Source organism: Pollicipes pollicipes, unplaced genomic scaffold, assembly GCF_011947565.3.
Source record: "Pollicipes pollicipes isolate AB1234 unplaced genomic scaffold, Ppol_2.1 Scaffold_6686;HRSCAF=7923_pilon_pilon_pilon, whole genome shotgun sequence".
In the NCBI taxonomy this organism is placed as follows: Eukaryota; Metazoa; Arthropoda; class Thecostraca; order Pollicipedomorpha; family Pollicipedidae; genus Pollicipes; species Pollicipes pollicipes.
This window is the reverse complement of record NW_023596921.1, coordinates 5,833,821-5,854,783: the sequence shown is the minus strand read 5'-3', so window position 1 is coordinate 5,854,783 and position 20,963 is coordinate 5,833,821. Positions and strand designations below refer to the sequence as shown.

The window sequence follows — 20,963 nt, the reverse complement described above, 5'->3', positions numbered from 1 at the left end:
GCCCCCCCCCCCCCTCCTCTTACACACCCATAGTGCTGTGACCTGAAATGTCAGTCGTTGCCCGGCTGCATTCGCTGGGCCGCACCACGCCCCTCGCCTCGCCTGTCGCGTGACTTCGACTCACTCCGGCCGGACGGCCAGGAGCCGGCCGCGCGGTCACGTGACCTGGCGCTCTGCGAGCGACGGCCACCGCCTCGGGCGCCGCGAGCGAACGTCCGATCGGTGCAAGCAGCCGCGAAGTGACCGGCAGCACCGCACACATGGCACGCAGTAGCGCAGGCAGGGGGCACAGAGGGCGCGTGACCCTCTTCCCCCCCCCTCCCCTCCTTAGGTTCCGAGTGGCCCAAAGGACCCCTTAGAACCTACGAGTGAGGGCCCGAAAGACCAGCCGGAGGTCTCATTCGGGGGCGCCAGCCCACATGGCCGGGCACTCCAATGCCAGCCAGAGGGCCCTGCGCGCTGAACAGGGGCCTACTGAGTCGATAAGGGCCTGCATTTTGGCCAGATACCACCAGTAACGCACAGTCGGCTCCATGGTGGCATGGTCCTAGGGCCCATTTTCCAAACAGGGTCAAAGCCGGGGCCAGCGATTTACAATTGCACTTCCTCGGGGCTCGGGGTCCAATTGCTCGGGCCCTACACCACTTAACAGGGGCCCTGTGTTGTCAAGGGTCCCCAAGTCGGCTAGAGGCAGTGTTCGAGGAGGCCCGGGGAGCCCTGAGGGCCCACCCGGTCCGACAATCAAGGGTTCGACTGAAGGGTGTAAGGGCATAAAGAGCTGGTCGGAGTCTTATTGGGAGGCCAGACCCGCGAAGACGGACCCTCAAATGGCGGTCAGGCGGCCTTTTGCGCCGATCGGGGACCCGCTGAGTCGATACGGGCCTATACGTCGGTCGGGTACCACCGTACCACATAATCGGCGCTGTGTCGATGTGAGGCTGAGGACCCACTTTCGAATCAACCATAAAACCGGGGCCAATGACTTACACTGGTCGAATGCTTTGGATCTGTCAGGGACCCACAGCGCATAACAGAGGGCCCCGTGCTCGCCATGCCCACGAGCCAATCAAGAGAAGTGCTTGATGAGGCCCGAAGAGGGGCCCGAGTGGCCCACCGGACTCGACAATTAAACACCCGGTTGGAGAACACACGGGCCCAAAGGACTGACTGTTAGCCACATAGAGAATCGCCGCCCGTAGGCTGGTGACCTGAAATATCAGTCAGAGATTCTCCTGCACTGTTAAGGAACCTCTGAGACCATGCGGACGTCTAAATCTGTCAGGGACCACGAATACCGAACAGTCGGCTCCATGTGCGTCTGAGCCCTTGAGACCCTCATTCCCTAAACAGATATGAGGCCGGGGTCCGTGATTTTCAATGTTCGGGCTTCCTGATACAGTGAGGGGCTCCTCTGGCGGTTAGGGGCCACAGTGCCGAACAGGGGTCCTGTGGCGGCAAGTGACCCCAAGTCGGAGCGGTGTTTGAGGTGGCTCAGAGAGGGGCCGAAGGGTCTATCGAGACCAAAGATCAAGGGCCCGATGGGATGGCTGAAGGGTCCGAAGGGCTGGCTGTAGGTCACATTGAGGACCCCGCCCATAGGGCCATGATCTCAAATGTCAGGAAGATGATCTCTTACACCGATAGGGACCCCTGAGACAGAGCGTTCCTGTATTTCGGCCATAGATCACGAAAAACGAATAACCGACTCCATGTTACTTTGAGCTCTGCGAGCCCATTTCCCAAGAAAGGACAAGGCCGGTCCCGCCACTTACATCGGTCGGGCTCCTGTATTATTCAGGGGCTCACAGTGCCTAACAGACATTCTGTGTCAGCAACAACCAATCGGCCAGCGACGATTTGTTCAACAGGGACGGGTATCATCATCTTTTATTGTCATCATTATTGTCATCAATCTAAATACTGCACAGGTAAGACATATGCCTGGAATGTCTCTAGATGTACGATGTGGTGTTCAAGACGTTCAAAGATACTTTTAAGATGCGTCACCATTTTTGTTCATCTGTTGGCCACGGTCTAGTCTTGGCCACGGGACCGAAGCTGCGCGGCCTAAAGAGAATGCAACGTCTGACGTCGCGTTTTACCAAGATATTCGAGCGCGCGTCCTCAAAGCTACGTTGCATAGTTTTTAAACCTTTCAATTATAAATGGATGTTGAGCTTATCCAGACAAAAATGGGTTGTCTATCTTGAAACAAATTATTGACCCATTTTGATATTTTATTGGCATTAGCGGAATCCCTGCTATCTCTGTACAAACCAAATAAAAATTCTAGCAACGATTCTGAATTCTATTCATTTAAAAAGAGTTCATTGGACCATTTATTTCATGCAGTCATTTAACGCATGATTTTGTTAGGATATTTACAGCAAACGTAGGGCAGCATTGATCTTGAGTCTGGCCTATATGTGACTCATAGGAGATGAAAATGTGTAATACATATATGCAGTTATATGTATATATTTATATGGATGTATATAAATATAATATCAAAACCATGCTCTCAGCAATAAATGGGCCACATCCGGGGATTTTTGGGGAGGCCCTTTTACTATCGGGGAGACTTTGAACCCTGTACCCCCTTTGCCAAGGTTCTAGCTGCGCCCCTGATGGCACGTACATCCACGGCGGTACAGCGTTCTCCGTCGGCATGTCTAGGGCGTCCGCAGAGGGGGTAGGAATCGTCTCGGCATGCATGAGCGGAACGGGGGCAGACGCGCAACTGGCGATAAGCCGACGCTGCTACCGGCCGTGCCATGTGCTGTTCTCACCGGCTAGATCTCGGCTCGGCTCGTTTGTTAAAAGACTGGATTAGGGATGTTCTTGTACGAACTATGCATGGCCATCCGCGGCAGACGCGTGCGGTGGACGGCAAAGCGCGTGCAGTCGCGTGCGGTGCGGATCAGTCGCCGCCGCGAGCGATCGGCGACTGTTCCGCCGATCGCTCGCTGTGTGTGTGTGTGTGTGTGTGTGTGTGTGTGTGTGTGTGTGTGTGTGTGTGTGTGTGTGTGTGTGTGTGTGTGTGTGTGTGTGTGTGTGTGGTGTGTGTGTGTGTGTGTGTGTGTGTGTGTGTGTGTGTGTGTGTGTGTGTGGTGTGTGTGTGTGTGTGTGTGTGTGTGTGTGTGTGTGTGTGTGTGTGTGTGTGTGTGTGTGTGTGTGTGTGTGTGTGTGTGTGTGTGTGTGAGTATTTTACAGATGGTGGAAGAGTGAGCAAGACTTTTGGCACACTTTGTTCATTCCTTCGATGGTGGTGGAAGAACCAAAGAGAGCTAGGAACTAGGCTCTGGTGTTTGTGGAAAGCCAGTGATAACCAAGAACGAGGGTCTGGTGTTGTAGGAGCCAGGGGGGGGGGGGCTAGGAACGAGGTTCTGGTGCTGTAGGAACCTATACCAGTGAAAACTAGGAACCTAGATCTTGTGGTTTCAAAAGGACTAGTGAAAGCCAGGAACTAGGTTTGTGTAATTCCAAAACCAACAATGGGTCCAGGAACGCAGCGCTAATGCTCATGAAAGAACCAGCCGGGATCAGGATTCAGAGTCTCGCATTATTGAGGGAAAGTGCGAACCTAGGACCAACAGTGGGAACGAGGTACGTGTCTGCTCAGCCAATAGTCTCTAGATACTTAGGTTGATCCGCACAAGAATGATGAAGTCCTTTTCAGGACCGTTAAATAATTTTGGAGACCACCGACTCCACATAACTGCATATCTGATGACATGAAGGTGAGCGTGTCGGTTTTTGTGGTGCGAGCTCCAATGTCTGTGACATATTGACACGGTGGCACAACGCTTTACCAACCCACCTATTTGATCAGATGAATGTATCAGCAGAGCCACGCCATTCATCAGCTAAGCGGCGCCACGGATGGAGAATGAAAATCATGATTTGTACAGTGGGACGAGAAAAATGCTCTCTCCCTACCGGGGTCATAAAGGAAGTGTTCCACACTTGCATGGGGTTTTGAACTAAGATACCAATCTTGAAGATCGTTCGGCGCAGTTCACAGCCCTGCCCTTCTAAATATGCGCTCGGGTGGGAGGGATCAAATTGACCCCCGAAGGCTTTTCCAGAATGGCTCCGAACGGCACGGTGCGGCCGCGCCAAGTTTTGCATAGCTGTAGACAATTGAATAGCGAATCGTTTGATATAAAACATTTAGATATACTTTGTAAAATCGCTGGCCTATGGCAGGTCAAAGTCAGGCCATGGTTTCAGCGAAGGCAATTTCTGGTGAATCGTCCAATCTGATACAATAACGGAGTGTTTGACGAATCCATACATCTCTAAGATGCTTTCTTAGGCAACACAAATATTGAATTGGCAAATTATGTTGACCTAAGGTCCGGTATGAAGGTCAGACCAAGGTCAAAACTAACCTGATTTATTTCTTTAGAGCTTGCTGTATGGGATAGTTTGTGGTGCTCATTTCGAATTTAATGACAGCAGGAACCGCATTATGCATTTTTCATTGACTTCTTAGAGGTCAGAACAGGTTATTGATCTAAGATGACCCGGGTCAACATTTTGTTTTAGGAGCATACTGGAGCCTGGCGTAATCCTTGTCGCTTATTCAAAGGCCAAGTTCAGAGCAGTCTTGTATGATTTTGATCACCATGACCTTCAAAAGGTTAAGCAAGGTCACCGACCTAAAAAAGGCTTGTAGCCTAAGAAACAGTTGCCTAGGTTCTGGGGGCACTTCAGGGACCATGCCTAGGAACATCAAACTTTGACCTAAGTGAGTTCATGTACAGGTCAACAAACTGTAAATTTTGTGTCCCTAGCTTTCTTAGTTCCCGAGATCTCAGGGGAATCAAATTGTCCCCCCCCCCCCGGGCGAAGGGTAACTAGCCGGCCACCCGGGCGCGTGTTGAAGAACAGCATAAGAAAGACAACGGGAATGAAAAGCGGAACACCATCGACCAAGACAAGGAAATACAAACGTTTCTTATACAAATGCCAAATGCTTCATTTAAATGATTCTGTTCGGCAAAAATGGTGATACAAAGGGCCACGTTTGTGAAGAAATGCAGCAAGCAGAAACGCGACATGAAGAATCGTAGAGGCAAATACGAAGAACTCCGTACGATACAAAGAGCTCCGTGCGATACAAAGGACTCCGTAGGATGCAAAGAGCTCCGAGTGCGACAAATCGCCTAACAAAGAATAGCATGTACGACGAAATTCGGTGTGGAAGAATGCGCGCATGCATAAATGCCGCAGACATCACGACGCGTGCGATATCTTATGGAGAGAAATATTTGGAGCAAAATTCTGCGCGTGGGGACAATGCAGAGATTGGCGTGGTCGCGATAAGATCATTCTTAAGTTCCACGTTCGAAGAGCTGTAATACGACGGTTCGTGTGCTGAAATCCTGGAGGTCAGGCTGTGTTTGGGTAAAGGGCTGGCTGCCCACGGTGTTTCGGATCAATCCGCCGAGCATGATATGCAAACTGGCGCCAATGCCAGGTGAGGAAACACCCATGCTCTGATCTCCTCAGGGATCGCCCACGACACCTCGTAGTATCTGCATGCTCATTTCAGCCGGATTGTGCAATCATGAGTCCGTGTCGGTGCTGCGAGTGAATGCTCACGAGCGGATACGGTATAAAGCTGCGAGGCTCGGTGGGCCAGGCACAGTTGCTCCAACTAGTCGTCCCGGCAAGCATGAAGATCCTGATTGTGGCTGCTCTTGCCTGTGTGGCTGTAGCGGATCGACGTGGCTCTGGTGCTCAGTCCCAGTACGGTGCTCCCTCTAGTGCTCAGTCCCAGTACGGTGCCCCCTCTGGTGCTCAGTCCCAGTACGGTGCCCCCTCTGGTGCTCAGTCCCAGTACGGTGCCCCCTCTGGTGCTCAGTCCCAGTACGGTGCCCCCTCTGGTGCTCAGTCCCAGTACGGTGCCCCCTCTGGTGCTCAGTCCCAGTACGGTGCCTCTTCTGGTTCCCAGTCTCAATATGGGTCGTCATCGGCATCATCAGGCTATGGTCTGCAGTCTCGGAGGAGACCATTTGAGTCCAGCCTGAAGCCGACCTACGGTCAGCAGTCCAACGGAGGCTATGGCCAGCAGTCCAGCAACGGGGGTTACAGCCAGCAGTTCAACGGAGGCTACAGCCAGCAGTCCAACGGAGGCTACAGCCAGCAGTCCAGCGGAGGTTACAGCCAGCAGTCCAGCGGAGGCTATGGCCAGCAGTCCAACGGAGGGTACGGACAGCAGTCCAGCGGAAGCTATGGCCAGCAGTCCAACGGAGGATATGGCCAGCAGTCCAACGGAGGCTACGGACAGACAGAGCCTCCTACGCCCTACTCGTTCAGCTACGACGTGCTGGATGTCCGTGGCAATGACTTTGGCGCGGCCGAGGAGTCCAACGGTGAGGAGGTGCAGGGCCAGTACAGCGTCGTGCTGCCCGACGGCCGACTCCAGACCGTCTCCTACTCGGTCCAGGGCGACTCTGGCTTTGTGGCCGACCTTGAGTACGAGGGCGAGGCCAAGTTCCTCAACGCCTACGGCGAGGAGGAGGGTCGCAGCAACGTCAAGAGGGGGCGTGGCCCGACCGGAGGTCAGGGTTACGGCTCCAGCCAGGGACCGGCGTATGGAAACTAAACACGGTGCTGATAACTTTGTCAGAGCCTTTTCTTCCCAGTTCTTATTGTTCCATATCTGCTTTTGTGTGACCGTTTAGCCGTGCCCCGTCTCTTCTTGTTTTCTGTCTTTGAGAATGTGTCTCTAGAAACACCTGATGTTGGATGGCACAGTATGTTTAAAGGTGTGACGGTCTGTTTGTCTCATGTGCAAGCGTGTTACTGAAACAATAAATATGGTCAGAAGATTTTCTGTTGTCGTGCTTATCACGGTTGCCGACCGGCGACCAATTAATGATACACTGTTGATGTTATCGATAAGCATTCTGCATCTGGATTTGTACAGAACCTTTCGGGGTCCTTATAAATGCCTAAGGGTTGAGAATTGGATGGGGAATTAGCGAAGCAACAGTAGAGATGAGTGATATCACGTTAAAAAAATACCACAGCACACAATGCAGTTCTGGCCAGACGCCCTGGATTTGAACGTTCGAAAACGCTGTCATCATCGGTTCGCTTTGGTCTTGTGTAGTGACAAAAAATGACGCATGCCAAGTGCTACATGGTACCTAATCACCTGAATGTTAAGCCATTTGCTTATAGCAAATACGACAGATAGGCATGACGTGTACCATCTCCATATGTACACTCGGCCCTGATAACTGCCGTGGACATTTTATAAGTTCAGCAGCGAGGAGCGGCTTCTGTGGAGGGACGCGCGGAGCATGCCCCCCCCCCCCCCCCCCCCCGGCTCGCGGGAGTTCCCATCACGCAGGTGCGAAGAGTAAGGCATGCTTTGTGGAATCGGTGCATGCATCGCGTACAGGCCTAAGACGAGATGCTGACGTCGATTGGCACAAATCAACTATACAATGTACACACGCGTGGCACAGAGTTTGGAAGCGCAATACGAACACCAGAACGTTAACCCGAGTGCATGATGTTTTACCAACCGGCCCATAAAATCAAATGAATGCAGCGGGAGGTAATCACACCAGTCACCAGCTATGTAAGGTCCCATGCGGAAACTGATAGGATCTCGCTTTGGGCCTGCACGCAATGTACACGTTGGGGCGAAAACAGGATCTCTAAGTACGGGTCTTCTAAGAACGGAATGGAAGTAGAAACGGATAGCTGCGAAGCAGCAGCGCAGCCGCGTGCAGGATGAAACAGTATGGCAATTTTTGCTCAAATATCATAGATTTTATGAGTAAGATTCCGTTGGGCAGAGAATGTCATGCGTAACGAAGCGTTTAAGGCGGCATGCAACGAGCAGAGATTTCACGCAAAGATACGCGTGTGTGCAGAAATGTCGGCGCGATGCACAGAGTTGCGTATGTTACGAAATATGATGCACCGATTCGCATATTCTACGAAATCAAATCGAAAAAAATGCGCATGCGAAGAAATAAAACTAAACCTTTGTGGGTAGGAGGTTTTGTAAACACGAATATTTGCGAGCGGATATTTGCGCCGGATGCAGTGCGTTACAAAGTCGTTACACGAGGCTTTGTCCGATTCTGAAGACTAGGGTGTGTTTGAGTAAAGAGCTGGCTGCCCACTGTGTTTCGGGTCAATCCGCCGAGTATGATATACAAGCCGGTGCCAATGTCAGGTGAGGAAACACCCGTGCTCTGATCTCCTCACGGATCGCCCGCGACACCTCGTACAATCTGCATACTCATTTCAGCCAGATTGTGCAATCATGATTCCGTGTCGGTGCTGCCAAGGCGGTGATTGAATGCTCACGAGCGGATACGGTATAAAACTGCGAGACTCGGTGGGCCAGGCACAGTTGCTCCAACTAGTCCTCTCGGCAAGCATGAAGATCCTGATTATAGCTACCCTTGCCTTCGTGGCTGCAGCGGATCGACGTGGCTTTGGTGCCCAGACCCAGCACGATGCTCCCTCTGGTGCTCAGTCCCAGTACGGTGCTCCCTCCGGTGCTCAGTCCCAGTACGGCGCTCCCTCCGGTGCCCAGTCCCAGTACGGTGCTCCCTCTGGCACCCAGTCCCAGTACGGTGCTCGCTCTGGTGCCCAGTCTCAGTACGGTGCTCCTTCTGGTGCCCAGTCTCAACATGGGTCTTCATCGGCATCGTCAGGCTATGGTCTGCAGTCTCGGAGGAGACCATTTGAGTCTAGCCTGAAGCCGACCTACGGCCAGCAGTCCAACGGAGGCTATGGCCAGCAGTCGAACGGAGGCTACGGACAGCAGTCCAACGGAGGCTACAGCCAGCAGTCCAACGGAGGTTACAGCCAGCAGTCCAATGGAGGTTATGGCCAGCAGTCAAACGGAGGCTATAGCCAACAGTCCAACGGAGGCTATGGCCAGCAGTCCAACGGAGGCTATGGTCAGCAGTCCAACGGAGGCTACGGACAGACCGAGCCTCCAACGCCCTACTCGTTCAGCTACGACGTGCTGGATGTGCGTGGTAATGACTTTGGCGCGGCCGAGGAGTCCAACGGTGAGGAGGTGCAAGGTCAGTACAGCGTCGTGCTGCCCGACGGCCGGCTCCAGACCGTCTCCTACTCGGTCCAGGGCGACTCTGGCTTTGTGGCCGACGTCGAGTACGAGGGTGAGGCCAAGTTCTTCAACGCCTACGGCGAGGAGGAGGGTCGCAGCAACGTCAAGAGGGGGCGTGGCCCGACCGGAGGTCAGGGCTATGGCTCCAGCCGGAGATCGGTGTATGGAAACTAAACATGGTGATGATAACTTTGTCAGTAATTTGTTTTGCTCCAGCTCACTTTGCTGAAATCTGCTTTCGGATGAACGTTTGTTCGTGACTCATTTTTTCTTCCTTGCTGCGTATTTGCATGCATTTTTAGAGCACTTATAATTGCACAGTCCGAAATATTTTGGAGCATAACAATATGTTTGGTGTTTGAGGTATGTCAATGTGTTAATTGGTTGTGGAAAGCGTATGTGGTGGAAACAATAAATAAATCAGAAAATGTTTATCGTGTCATGTTTATTATGTTTGCTGACTAAAGAAAAATGATGCATAAATAATCTATGCTCACCCGTAGTTATTGTACACCTGGAGTTGCGCAGATTTGCAACGCCACGATAGATGCCCTACAACCACCGGATGTCGATCTGTATCCTTTTGTAAAACCCCTGGCCCCCTAACGTTGGTTTGGACCCCAGCGTTGGTTTGCCACCTAAATTTAACAAATGAGCAAGTGCTTGCAGGCTCGCTTTGCTATGTGGCGGAACTGGCTCCTTTACAGAGAGTGGGCCATATTTGTATAGCTTTTGAACTGAAATGACCGTCTTGAACATCATTCGGTGCAGTTCACAGCCCTGTCATTTCTAAGACCTAAACCCCTCCAGTCGCTGAAGCATCCATGACGCCATAATGTTGTTACTGAAATCCTGCCATTCCAGTAGCCATGCGCTGATCAAGGCTAAACAGAATATGAGTGTCGAGTCCTTAACATCTGGCGCTCGAGAGCACGATGTCCAGATATAAGAGACGTCATTTGCCTCCCAATGTGCGTGGCACGATGTCGTATTAAAAAATGACTTACTGAGAAGCATAGTTACTAAACGGAGAAATTGTGCTGTCTGGAACACCCTTTTTCACTTAAAAGTACATGCAAGAGTTATAAGTGTACTTAATCAATCATATCTAATGCGTGCTTCAATATCTTCAAATGTGGGGCATTGGCTTCATAACAAAGGAAAGGCCTGTCGCGTTCCTCTGAGCGATTTGCGTTCGCCTTACTTTAGGATGCATTGAACACCGTCCATAGGATTTCCTGACCGATCCCAATTCTGGTTGCCGGGCTGCCCGTATGCAGCCGCTTGTGATGTGCTGAGTATGCACATCATATAGTATGACATACTGTCTGTTTCAGTACGCAATCGTAAGCCCATTGGGAAAGCATTAATTCGAGTCTGAGACAAACATTGCCATAGCACTTCCCTATTTCGCCCATGGTCATGCTTCGAAGCTGATGAAGCACATCAAAGCCCAAAATAAATTACCCAGCAAAATATTTGGGGGCATTCAGGTGTACTGCTTATTGAGACAACCACTGCTGCTGAAGCATTGTCATGCATTACAAAAGTACCAAGGAAACCGTTCTTGCTGCCGTTGTAAAAGCCAATATTCCCTTAATTTCGCTGCTGCACATTTGCTCAATACTGCTGCAACGTGTTTGCGTGGTCAGACTCTGCATTGACTACAAAGCACGCCTCGCAAATTCATTTGGAGCACTGTTTGCCGTAGCAGTGGGCTTTGCTGAAGAAAAAATGACTAAATTTGTTGAGTCCTGTTAACGCACTCGTTGTAAATTATTTTTCACCCGATGTGTGTGGTTCCATTGGCATTTCTCAAACCATTGGGCTTGAGTACTGCGCTCGATTATCACTTAGGCTGACCTTTTTCTCCGCAACGAATGAATAAACTAAAGCAAAACAGTTGCATTCGGCATGTGCACGTTTGGTTGTTCATCTGCTTACAATGCTCACCGGCGACGACTGAGCGACCGATCGGCGGCATTTTGGCGACGCAAAAATGCGAAATTGCAGCCCTTTAACTAAAGTTGATGTTTGGACGAGATAGCCACAAAATAACTACTGAATCCATGGTAAGAGCAGGCATTGGCCCGGTGCACGCGATGGTGTGAATTTCATCGAGAGAATGGCTACTGTTAACTGTTTGATTTGGAGCCCTTCCGGCCAGACATGACCATTTCAGGGCAATGGGAGGGAGAGTGGATAACGGAAGGGCAGGATTACATGCACCTGGCAGGCCAACCGCCGAGGCTGAGTCCGCGCAGGAACCCCTCTGTGGGGCGTGCGCTGGGCGCCCGGTAGGTCCCTCCACAGGGGACATATCAGCCGACAGGTGGCTGACGCATGCAGCATGCCCTGGTCGAAGGGGCATCGTGAGGATTTAGGCTGAAGTAAAGAAGAGAATAAGAGGGAAGGATGACATGGCTGCTAACTCGCCGATGGCTTTTTGTATTAGGCGCCGCTTTCCGAGAGGCCGACATTCCCGACTTTCCCTTCGATTACTGGCGCAGTCGTGAGTTGCACAAATTCATTTTGGCGATATGAATTGTGGACGGTTCGTTGCTCGACGCTTTGAAATTTGACTCGCGCCACCACTCACTCTGGCTGCCGAAATAGCTATCCAACGTAAAAACCGTGAAAACCGAGCGAAGCTACCTTTAGCACCTCTGCGCACGTGGGTGTGGCACGTCGACTGCACGTCTAGAGCCACGCGACTCCCCTGCCGACTCGCTACCGAGTCGTGCCGACTTCCTGTCGCTGCCGAGTCGTGCCGACTTCCTGTCGCTGCCGATTCGTGCCGACTTCCTGTCGCTACCGAGTCGTACCGACTTCCTGTCGCTGCCGAGTCGTGCCGACTTCCTGCCGCTACCGAGTCGTGACGATTTCCTGTCGCTCCGACCGCTGGTCAGCGAGATGTGGCCATAGAACGGCTGCTCGTCAACTTTGTCGTCGGTCACACTTGCTCCCGCGGAAAATCAATGAGCCAAAAGTGCACCTTGTAGCACGTGCCACGCCCGAACCCCGGACCGCGGAGCCTCGCGAGCTACTCATGGAAAACCGCCTCACACTCCGGCGCAGCGTGTACAAATCGCAAAACTCAGTAACGCGCTGTTCGGCCCGGTCGCAACGACTTGTAAAGTGGGACGGACAGACGGACAGACGCACCCTGAGCGAATGGGCCTAACCCGCTTTGCCCAGTCCAGCCCATTTTGTTGGGCGACTGTTGAGGTGATTTTGAGGTGTGCTGCCTGTTATTGCCGAAGCAGGCGAGTAACGCTTCTCAATCAGCCAAGTTCTCGTTTCTTCCGCTCGGTAGGAAGCATGGAAACATGGTCTGTACAGGTTACCTAAAATAAAATCTTAAGAGGATACCATCACAGCCCAACCATTTCTTTCCACTTCCGTGATGGATCTGACCATATTTTGTTTATCGCATACCCCGTCTACGCCCAAAACGAAATCCCGTTAATTTTGAAAAAGAAGCATCATTCTAAAACTTAATCAAAAGCTCGCTAAGCCCATTAACCGTACAAAGTCCGCCTAACCTTGGCGCCCACTATACTCTCATCACCAGTGCGCGAAAGCGCATGGCCAGAGTAACGCCTGCACAAATATTGAATTACAGTCAGGAGCTTACCAACCGAACGCTCGCCTTGTGCTGTTATCGTCACGATTGTCATTATCGTGATATAACGAAGGAGCCCAACTAGTTTTCAGAAATATATGAGGTCAGCCGTCACCACGGCAGGGACATTGATTCCAAAATGGCGCACGTAGGACATGTGGTAATACCCGCAGGTAGGGCCGTGCCAACCAACGTCATACGAGCAGATATAAACTGGATTGAGACAAGCTGTAGAGCTTTAGGCATATACCTTACAAGAATGTTTCTGAAAATGTAAACATATTAAAACAACTTACAGGATATACTACTGCAAGCATGAACTACGTGGAACGAGCAATACCTTAGATGCATTCTAAACTCAATCCGACGTCTTATATTTCTTCGAGTTATTTTGGTACAAGCTAATAGCCACATATACTGACCAAAGATACCCCAAACACCATATCCTGTATGCCCGAACAGCTTCTATTCATTTGCAGAAGAGGACAAGGCAAGAGAAAGACGACCCATCCAAACTACAGTCACGACTGGTGGCCGCAGCACAGCGTCGGACCTCTTCGACCAGTGGGCATACGGACACCATGTCGGGCGCCCCCAAGAGCCAGCCCCAAGCCGCATATAGAGCAGGTCTTACAATTCCTCGGTACAACTACGCCGCTCAGCGGCAGGTCATAATGTAAGAGCTGTATTTACGAGGTCACGCACCGGCACGACGCCCTCCGTGGTTCGGGTCAATTTGCCAGGCATGATTCACGCACGAGTGCCAATGGCAGGTGAGGAAACACCCGTGTTCTGATCTCCTGACGGATCGGCCGCGACACCTCGTACTATTTGCATACTCATTTTCATCTCAATTGCGCGATCGTTCTGCTGCCGTCGCCGCCGCCTCCAAGGCGGCGGCGACGAAAGCTCACCAGCGAATACGGTATGAAACGGTCAAACTCAGCGGGCCAATCACAGTTGCTCAAACTAGTCCTCTCAGCAAGTAAAAAGATCCTGGTTGTAGCTGCCCTCGCTGTGGTGGTTGCAGGAGACCGGCGTGGCTCTGGTGCCCAATCAGTATGGTGCTCCTTCGGGTGCCCAGTCCCAGTGCGGTGCTCCCTCTGGTGCCCAGTCCCAGGACGGTGCTTCCTCTGGTGCTTAGTCTTAGTACGGTACTCCCTCTGGCTCCCAGTCTCGATATGGGTCGTAATCGTTACCGTCAGGCTACGGTTTGCAGTCTCGGAGGAGACCATCTGAGTTTTGCCTAAAGGCAACCTCCGGCCAGCAGTCCAACGGAGGCTACAGCTAGCAGCCAAGCAACGGGAGCTATGACCAACAGCCCAGCAACGGAGGGTACGGACAGCAATCCACCAACGGAGCCTACAGTCAACAGTCCAACGGAGGTTACAGCCAGCAGTTCGGCGTGGGACGTGGCCAGTGGCCAGCAGTTCGAGGGGAGGGGGGGGGGAGCGCCAGCAGTCTAACGGAGGTGACAGCCAGCAGTCCGGCGGGGGGTACGGTCAGCAGTCTAACGGAGGCTACGGGCAGCCCAGGCCTCCTACGCCGTGCTCGTTCAGCTACGACGTACTGGACGTGCCTGGTAACGTCTTTGGCGCGGACGAGGAGGCCAACAGTGAGGAGATGCAGGGCCAGTACAGCGTCGTGCTGCCCGATGACCGACTCCAGACCGTCTGCTATACGGTCCAGGCGACTCTGGCTTTGTGGCCGACGTCGAGTACGAGGGCGAGGTCACGTTCTTCAACGCCTACCGCGAGGAGGAGGGCCGCAGCAACGTCAAGAGGGGACGTGGCCCGACCAGAAGTCAGGGATACGGCTCCAGCCAGCGATCGGCCTACGGAAAATAAACATGGTGCTGATAGCTTTGTCAGGAATTTCTTTTGCTCCAGCTCACTTTGCTGTAAATCTGCTTCTGGGTGACTGAAACACTAAACTTAACTACGATGGGGGAACTAAACACGATGCTGATAATCTTGTCAGCATTTTTCTTTCCATTTCATACTGGTCTATTTCCGCTAATGTTGTCAGCCAGTGTTACCAGTGTTGTCATGAAGTTGGCAGCCAGTGTGACCACTGTTGATATGAAGTTGTCCATAAGTGGCGACGCACTGTCAACTTGTTTAGGATCGATGAAGATATTGCGGCTCTAAGTGAAAAGGTACATTCTACGTTCTGCGCACTCCATTTTCCGGGCCTGAGTCAAAGCTGCGCATCTATATCCAGCTTTACAGGAAGCATCCCACCTTTTTGCACTTATCACTCATAGTTGTCACGCAGAGTCCATGGACATTTTTGCGCTTGTCACTTATAGTTCATCCGGAGTATCCGATTTGGTTAGTAATCCTAATTTTTCGTAATGCCTTTTTGAATAGCTGAGAATTTCGGTTTTAAGTAGCTGCTACGGTAAGGAAATGTCATTGGACTCCCTGTCCACCACCATGAATTCAATACATTAAATAACATGATTCTTGGTATGAGAGCTTCAAGTCTGCTATTTAAGCAAAAAGGTGTGCACATATGAAGCCACTATCACGGGAATTCCTGCGAATTCAATGAAACGTCGCACAAAGGCTTTGATTTCTGCCCGTCGGATTTAGCGCAGTGACTATTTTGAAGGGTACTTTAGCTTTGGTAAGCATGGTTTACTTCTATGTTCAGTTCGTTGCAAGGTTCGTTGTGTTTACAAGCAGGCACATACCAGCGGCACATCGAGTGGTTTTGTGACGCTCATGTTCCAAAGTCCACCAACGCACATGTCGCTAAATACTTGCGCTGTCCGCCGTCTCAGTCACAAACGTTCACTTCTTCTCACGTTATTCAAACCTAACGCACATGCAAATGCATAATGAACATCCCTCCGGTGAAGGTAAGCAATCTTGGTAGGTGGAGATACCACGTAATTTAAATGAACATGTTTGGCTCCACTTTTCCACAAAATATTCCCATTCTGAGCAGACCAGCTTTGCGTGACGTCATATGATAGCAGCCATCTTAAGATGGGAGGGGCACATGTAGGATGGCAATTTCCATTTTTTCTAATCTCAGCATCGATCATATAGATCGAATTCGATTTTCGATCACGATCACATTTGTAGCCCCGTGCGAAGATAATGGATTCGTGGCGAGTCGGCGGTGGGTTCATTCCCACCGCCGATCATTCCCGGGGTAGAGATCATTTGATGAGAACCAGGCAGCTGTTTCTGAATCTTGGATGAGCGAGCAGCTTTTTGGGGATAGTTTACATAAATTTGAAGTATCTGGTTACAATAATACGTCAACATTTCACAGAAAAGTGAAAAAGGAGGAGAGATATTAGTACATGTGAGGCAGAATATACTGTGAAAATGTTGAAAGTATGACGACTGGCCATAGTGTAGAATCTCTCTGGCTAGATTTGGTTGTGTCAAAGGGCAACAAGCTACGCATTGGAGCCTTCTACAGGTCTCCGAATAGTTTCCAGAATCTGGACACAGAAATATGTGAAGAAATTGGCAGAGGTATGAAAGGAAAATGTGTGATGCTGGGGGATTAGGAGAAAATTTCCTCGGCAGGTGGCGCGCGAACCCACTGGGGGAGATAAGACTTTGGATCTTGTTTTGACTAATGAGGAGGGGCTGGTAGATGCTTTGGCAGTAGGTAAGGCACTTTGAAACTGTGACCATAATATTGTAAGGTTTTCAACGTGTCTATATTTTTTTCAGGTAAGGCCAATCATACCCTTATTTCTATTTTTCCTACGGGTTGATTTGAAGCACTTACAGCCTTTCTTGCCAGCATCCAGTGGGAGAATGCTCTAACTGGTCTCACTGTGCAGCAAATGTGGGAAGTATTCAAGGATAGTTTAGAAGAAGGACAGAAAGGTTCATATCCTTTAGAAAATTGCGAGAAAATAGCTCTAGGAAGCTATCATGGCTGGCGCAATTTGATGGCAGTGAAGAAGATGATGGGCAATGATGGGCAAACAGTGCAAGACACAGAAAGCAGCAAGCAAGAGTATAGGATTGCAACAAAAAAGCTTAAGCAGGAAATCGGGGCAGGCAAAACATTATCAGAAATGCGGCTAGCAGAGACTAGCTCTGGCGACTTTAAGAATTTTTTTTATTACTACAAAGTCATATCTAAGGGGCCCGTCGGCCCTCTCGAGGAACGTGGAAAGTCTTTAGTGGAGCACAGGCACATTGTAGATGCCCTTAGTAGGCAGTTTCCTTCGGTTTATACAGAGGAGACTATGTATAATCTCCTCCAAATTAGGCAAAACTTGACTGAAGGCAGCCTTTTAGATTTGACGATAACCTTGGGTATGGTAAAGGGTAGATCGACGGAAATCAAGGTTAATAAAGTGGTCGGATCTGACCAGATATATGGAAGGATGTTGAATGAGTGCGCCAGTGCTCTAGCTTATCCTCTTATGCTAATATTTAATGGATCATTGAGTTTCTCAGAAGACCCGAGGACTGGCGCAATGCCAATGCAATGCCGATTTTTAAGAAGGGGACTAAAGAAGTGTCAGCAAGTACAGGCCTGTGAGTTTAACCTCACTAGTTTGTAAGGCCTTAGAGATTAAGGCTAGCATTCAGTCACACTTAGAAAAGCATCAGTTGATTAATAGAAGTCACCATGGTTTTCTTTCTGGTAGGTTCTGTTCGGCAAATCATCTAGAGTTCATGGAGCAGATTACTAGTCAGAGAGATGAAGGCAATGGTTCAAATGTTGTCTTTCCAGATTTTAGCAAGGCATTTTATAAAATGTCACGCCAGCGTCTGCTTTATCAGTTAAAATTGCATGGCATTGAGGGAAAAACTGTTCGCTGGGTAAGGGCTTGGCTTCTAAACAGAAAGCAAAGAGTGGTGCTCAATGGTACAAAATCTCAGTGGGAGCTACTAGAGAGTAGCCTTCTACAGCGGTTGTTGATGGACTCTGCTCTTTATTATTTTTGTGGATGATATTGAGCTAGGGCTAGGGAGCAAGGTGCTGAACAGGTGAGCCAATTTAAACTTGATTTGAATAAACTAGTGAACTGGGCTTCTCTGTGGCAAATGCCATTCAATTACGACAAATGTAAGGTGATGCGCTTGGGTAGTTTCAGCAGTGAGGGTATTAGCTATAAAATGCGAGGTCAGGAGCTAGACCAAATCAAGGAAGAACAGGATTTAGGGCTTACAATTTCTAAGGATTTGTAGAGTGAAAGGCAATGTGGGACTGCTAGGAGCAAGGCGCTTCGGATGCTGGGACTTATTAACAGGAACGCCCATTACAAGAATAGCGATGTTGTCAAGAAGTTGTACTTGGCTTATGTCAGACCACGCCAAGAGTATTGTGTACGGGCTTGGTCCGCACGCTTCCAATAGGGTGTAGATAGACTGGCGAAAGAGCACAGGGCGTAGGGTGTAGAAAAATGTGTAGAAGAGCACAGCGGAAAGCAACTAGGATGATGAATGGAATTGGCGACGTGTAATATAGGGATAGGCTTAGGGCCTTGGATTTGTATTCAATGAAATATTGCAAACTTAGAGGGGATCTGATGGAGGTGAACAAGACTATGAAGGGGACTGACAAGGTATATCTACATGGAGCACTGGAAATTAGGCCGAGACATAGAGGAAACCAGTTTCATTTAGCAAAAGGTAGGAATAGAACTATGAAGAGGCAGATGTCATTTAGTGAAAGAGAAGTGAACCATTGGAATAGGCTAACAAACCAAGCTGTGGAAAGTCCCTGTCTAGCAATATTGAAAAACTGCTTCGACAAGTTCTATTGGTCTAAAGATCTCATTTATAGCTAAATTTATGTAGGTCGGGTGATTAGTTTTGAGGATGTGTACGGAACGTGAGGCATGCCAGCCTCGATGGATCCTTGTGCTCCTTGGCTGGCCGGATATCTTTATGCCCTTATGTCTCACAATTATTCGTCTACAAGGTGCACCCAACTACATTGCTTCTCAAGTCTCACATACGAAGAGTTGCAATACGACTGTTTACGTACTGAGATCGTAGAGGCCAGGCCGTGTTTGAGCAGAGGGCTGGCTGCCCACTGTGTTTCGGGTCAATCCGCCGAGTATGATATACAAGCCGGTGCCAATGTCAGGTGAGGAAACACCCGTGCTCTGATCTCCTCACGGATCGCCCGCGACACCTCGTACAATCTGCATACTCATTTCAGCCAGATTGTGCAATCATGATTCCGTGTCGGTGCTGCCAAGGCGGTGATTGAATGCTCACGAGCGGATACGGTATAAAACTGCGAGACTCGGTGGGCCAGGCACAGTTGCTCCAACTAGTCCTCTCGGCAAGCATGAAGATCCTGATTATAGCTGCCCTTGCCTTCGTGGCTGCAGCGGATCGACGTGGCTTTGGTGCCCAGACCCAGCACGGTGCTCCGTCCGGTGCTCAGTCCCAGTACGGTACTCCCTCTGGTGCTCAGTCCCAGTACGGTGCTCCCTCTCGTGCTCAGTCCCAGTACGGTGCTCCCTCTAGTGCCCAGTCTCAGTACGGTGCTCCCTCTGGTGCCCAATCTCAGTACGGTGCTCCCTCTGGTGCTCAGTCCCAGTACGGTGCCTCTTCTGGTTCCCAGTCTCAATATGGGTCGTCATCGGCATCATCAGGCTATGGTCTGCAGTCTCGGAGGAGACCATTTGAATCTAGCCTGAAGCCGACCTACGGTCAGCAGTCCAACGGAGGCTATGGCCAGGAGTCCAGCATTGGAGGCTTTGGTCGACAGTCCAACGAAGGCTACAGCCAGCAGTCCAACGGAGGCTACAGCCAGCAGTCCAACGGAGGTTACAGCCAGCAGTCTGGCGGAGGCTACAGCCAGCATTCCAACGGAGGCTATGGTCAGCAGTCCAACGGAGGTTACAGCCAGCAGTCCAACGGAGGCTACGGACAGACAGAGCCTCCTACGCCCTACTCATTCAGCTACGACGTCCTGGATGTCCGTGGTAACGACTTTGGCGCGGCCGAGGAGTCCAACGGTGAGGAGGTGCAGGGCCAGTACAGCGTCGTGCTGCCCGACGGCCGACTCCAGACCGTCTCCTACTCGATCCAGGGCGACTCTGGCTTTGTGGCCGACGTCGAGTACGAGGGCGAGGCCAAGTTCCTCAACGCCTACGGCGAGGAGGAGGGTCGCAGCAACGTCAAGAGGGGACGTGGCCCGACCGGAGGTCAGGGCTACGGCTCCAGCCAGGGATCGGCGTATGGAAAATAAACGTTGTAATTATATTTTCAGCAACAAGTTGTTGGTCACGTCCGGTCTGTTTTTGTCTCCTGTCCGTGAAGTGCTTTTCTGAGACATTTCGAACTATTTTCCCGGATTTTCAGGGAATTATGAAAGCGTCTTTGTTGCATGTGAACAAATGTAGAAATGTTCAGAAAAGCACATGTCAAATGTCAAATGTAGTGAAAAATCCACGCAGCGTACAGAATAACATATATGTGGAACTTTTGTTGCTATTCTCTGTGCGACTGTTGAATGACAGTGGACGATGCATAATCCGTAAAGGAGACCTAAAACTTTCCAAGTTCTTGGCTACACGCTCACGAAGATTTGCAGGCTATTTCGGGGAGACTATTTTTGGGTCATCTAGGCAAACATGATGCGATAACGCCATTCAAACCCTGGCATGCCATAAGCTATGCCACGATCAAGGCCAACAAAAAGCGATTACCGAGTCGCACGCAGCTGGCGTTCGTGAGCACGCTTTCTAGGCATAGGGGCCGTCAATTGACTCCCAATCAACGTTATGAACGTTCCCCGCGCATGACACGATGAAATAATCAAACAATGACATTTTTAGGAGTACATTTGCTAAACAGAGAAAGCATGTTGTCTAGAAAAATATTTTCCCACTAAAAATATGTAAATAGTGATAAGTGAGCTCATTTCATAAAAGCCGATGCCTGCTTTAATCTTTTCAAATGTGTAACATTCCCTCTCATACTTAATCAAGTAAAATAACGCAAAAAACGGTAGGGTTTTGTACCAAAAAACGGCATGAAAAGCAAAAAACGGCATGGTTTTGCATTTGTGGAGGCATTTGGCTATCAGCTATTTTACAGTTAAGTCAACCGATCTCATGACAACCAAGAACAACTACATTTGCCCACCCTGTATGAACCTAAAGAATTAAAGAAAACAAACCTTACGTTGATATCTGTCATCAAACACACTATCGCGCATGAGAAATATCTTGTAGATTTCGCATGAGATGGAAGAAAATTGATGATG

At 50.2% G+C, this 20,963-nt stretch overlaps 1 protein-coding gene across 1 annotated transcript; it reads left to right on the top strand.

Annotated features, from left to right (window-relative positions):
• The first annotated feature begins 3,734 nt into the window (after nt 1-3,734).
• LOC119107350 (RNA-binding protein FUS-like) lies at nt 3,735-19,943 on the top strand. Its single transcript, XM_037230776.1, has 9 exons — nt 3,735-3,740; nt 5,727-5,937; nt 5,994-6,603; nt 9,004-9,248; nt 11,823-12,022; nt 13,774-13,802; nt 14,303-14,358; nt 14,433-14,546; nt 19,345-19,943. Exons 1-9 carry the CDS (start codon nt 3,735-3,737, stop codon nt 19,941-19,943), a joined length of 2,070 nt encoding a protein of 689 aa, XP_037086671.1.
• The last annotated feature ends 1,020 nt before the right edge of the window (nt 19,944-20,963 follow it).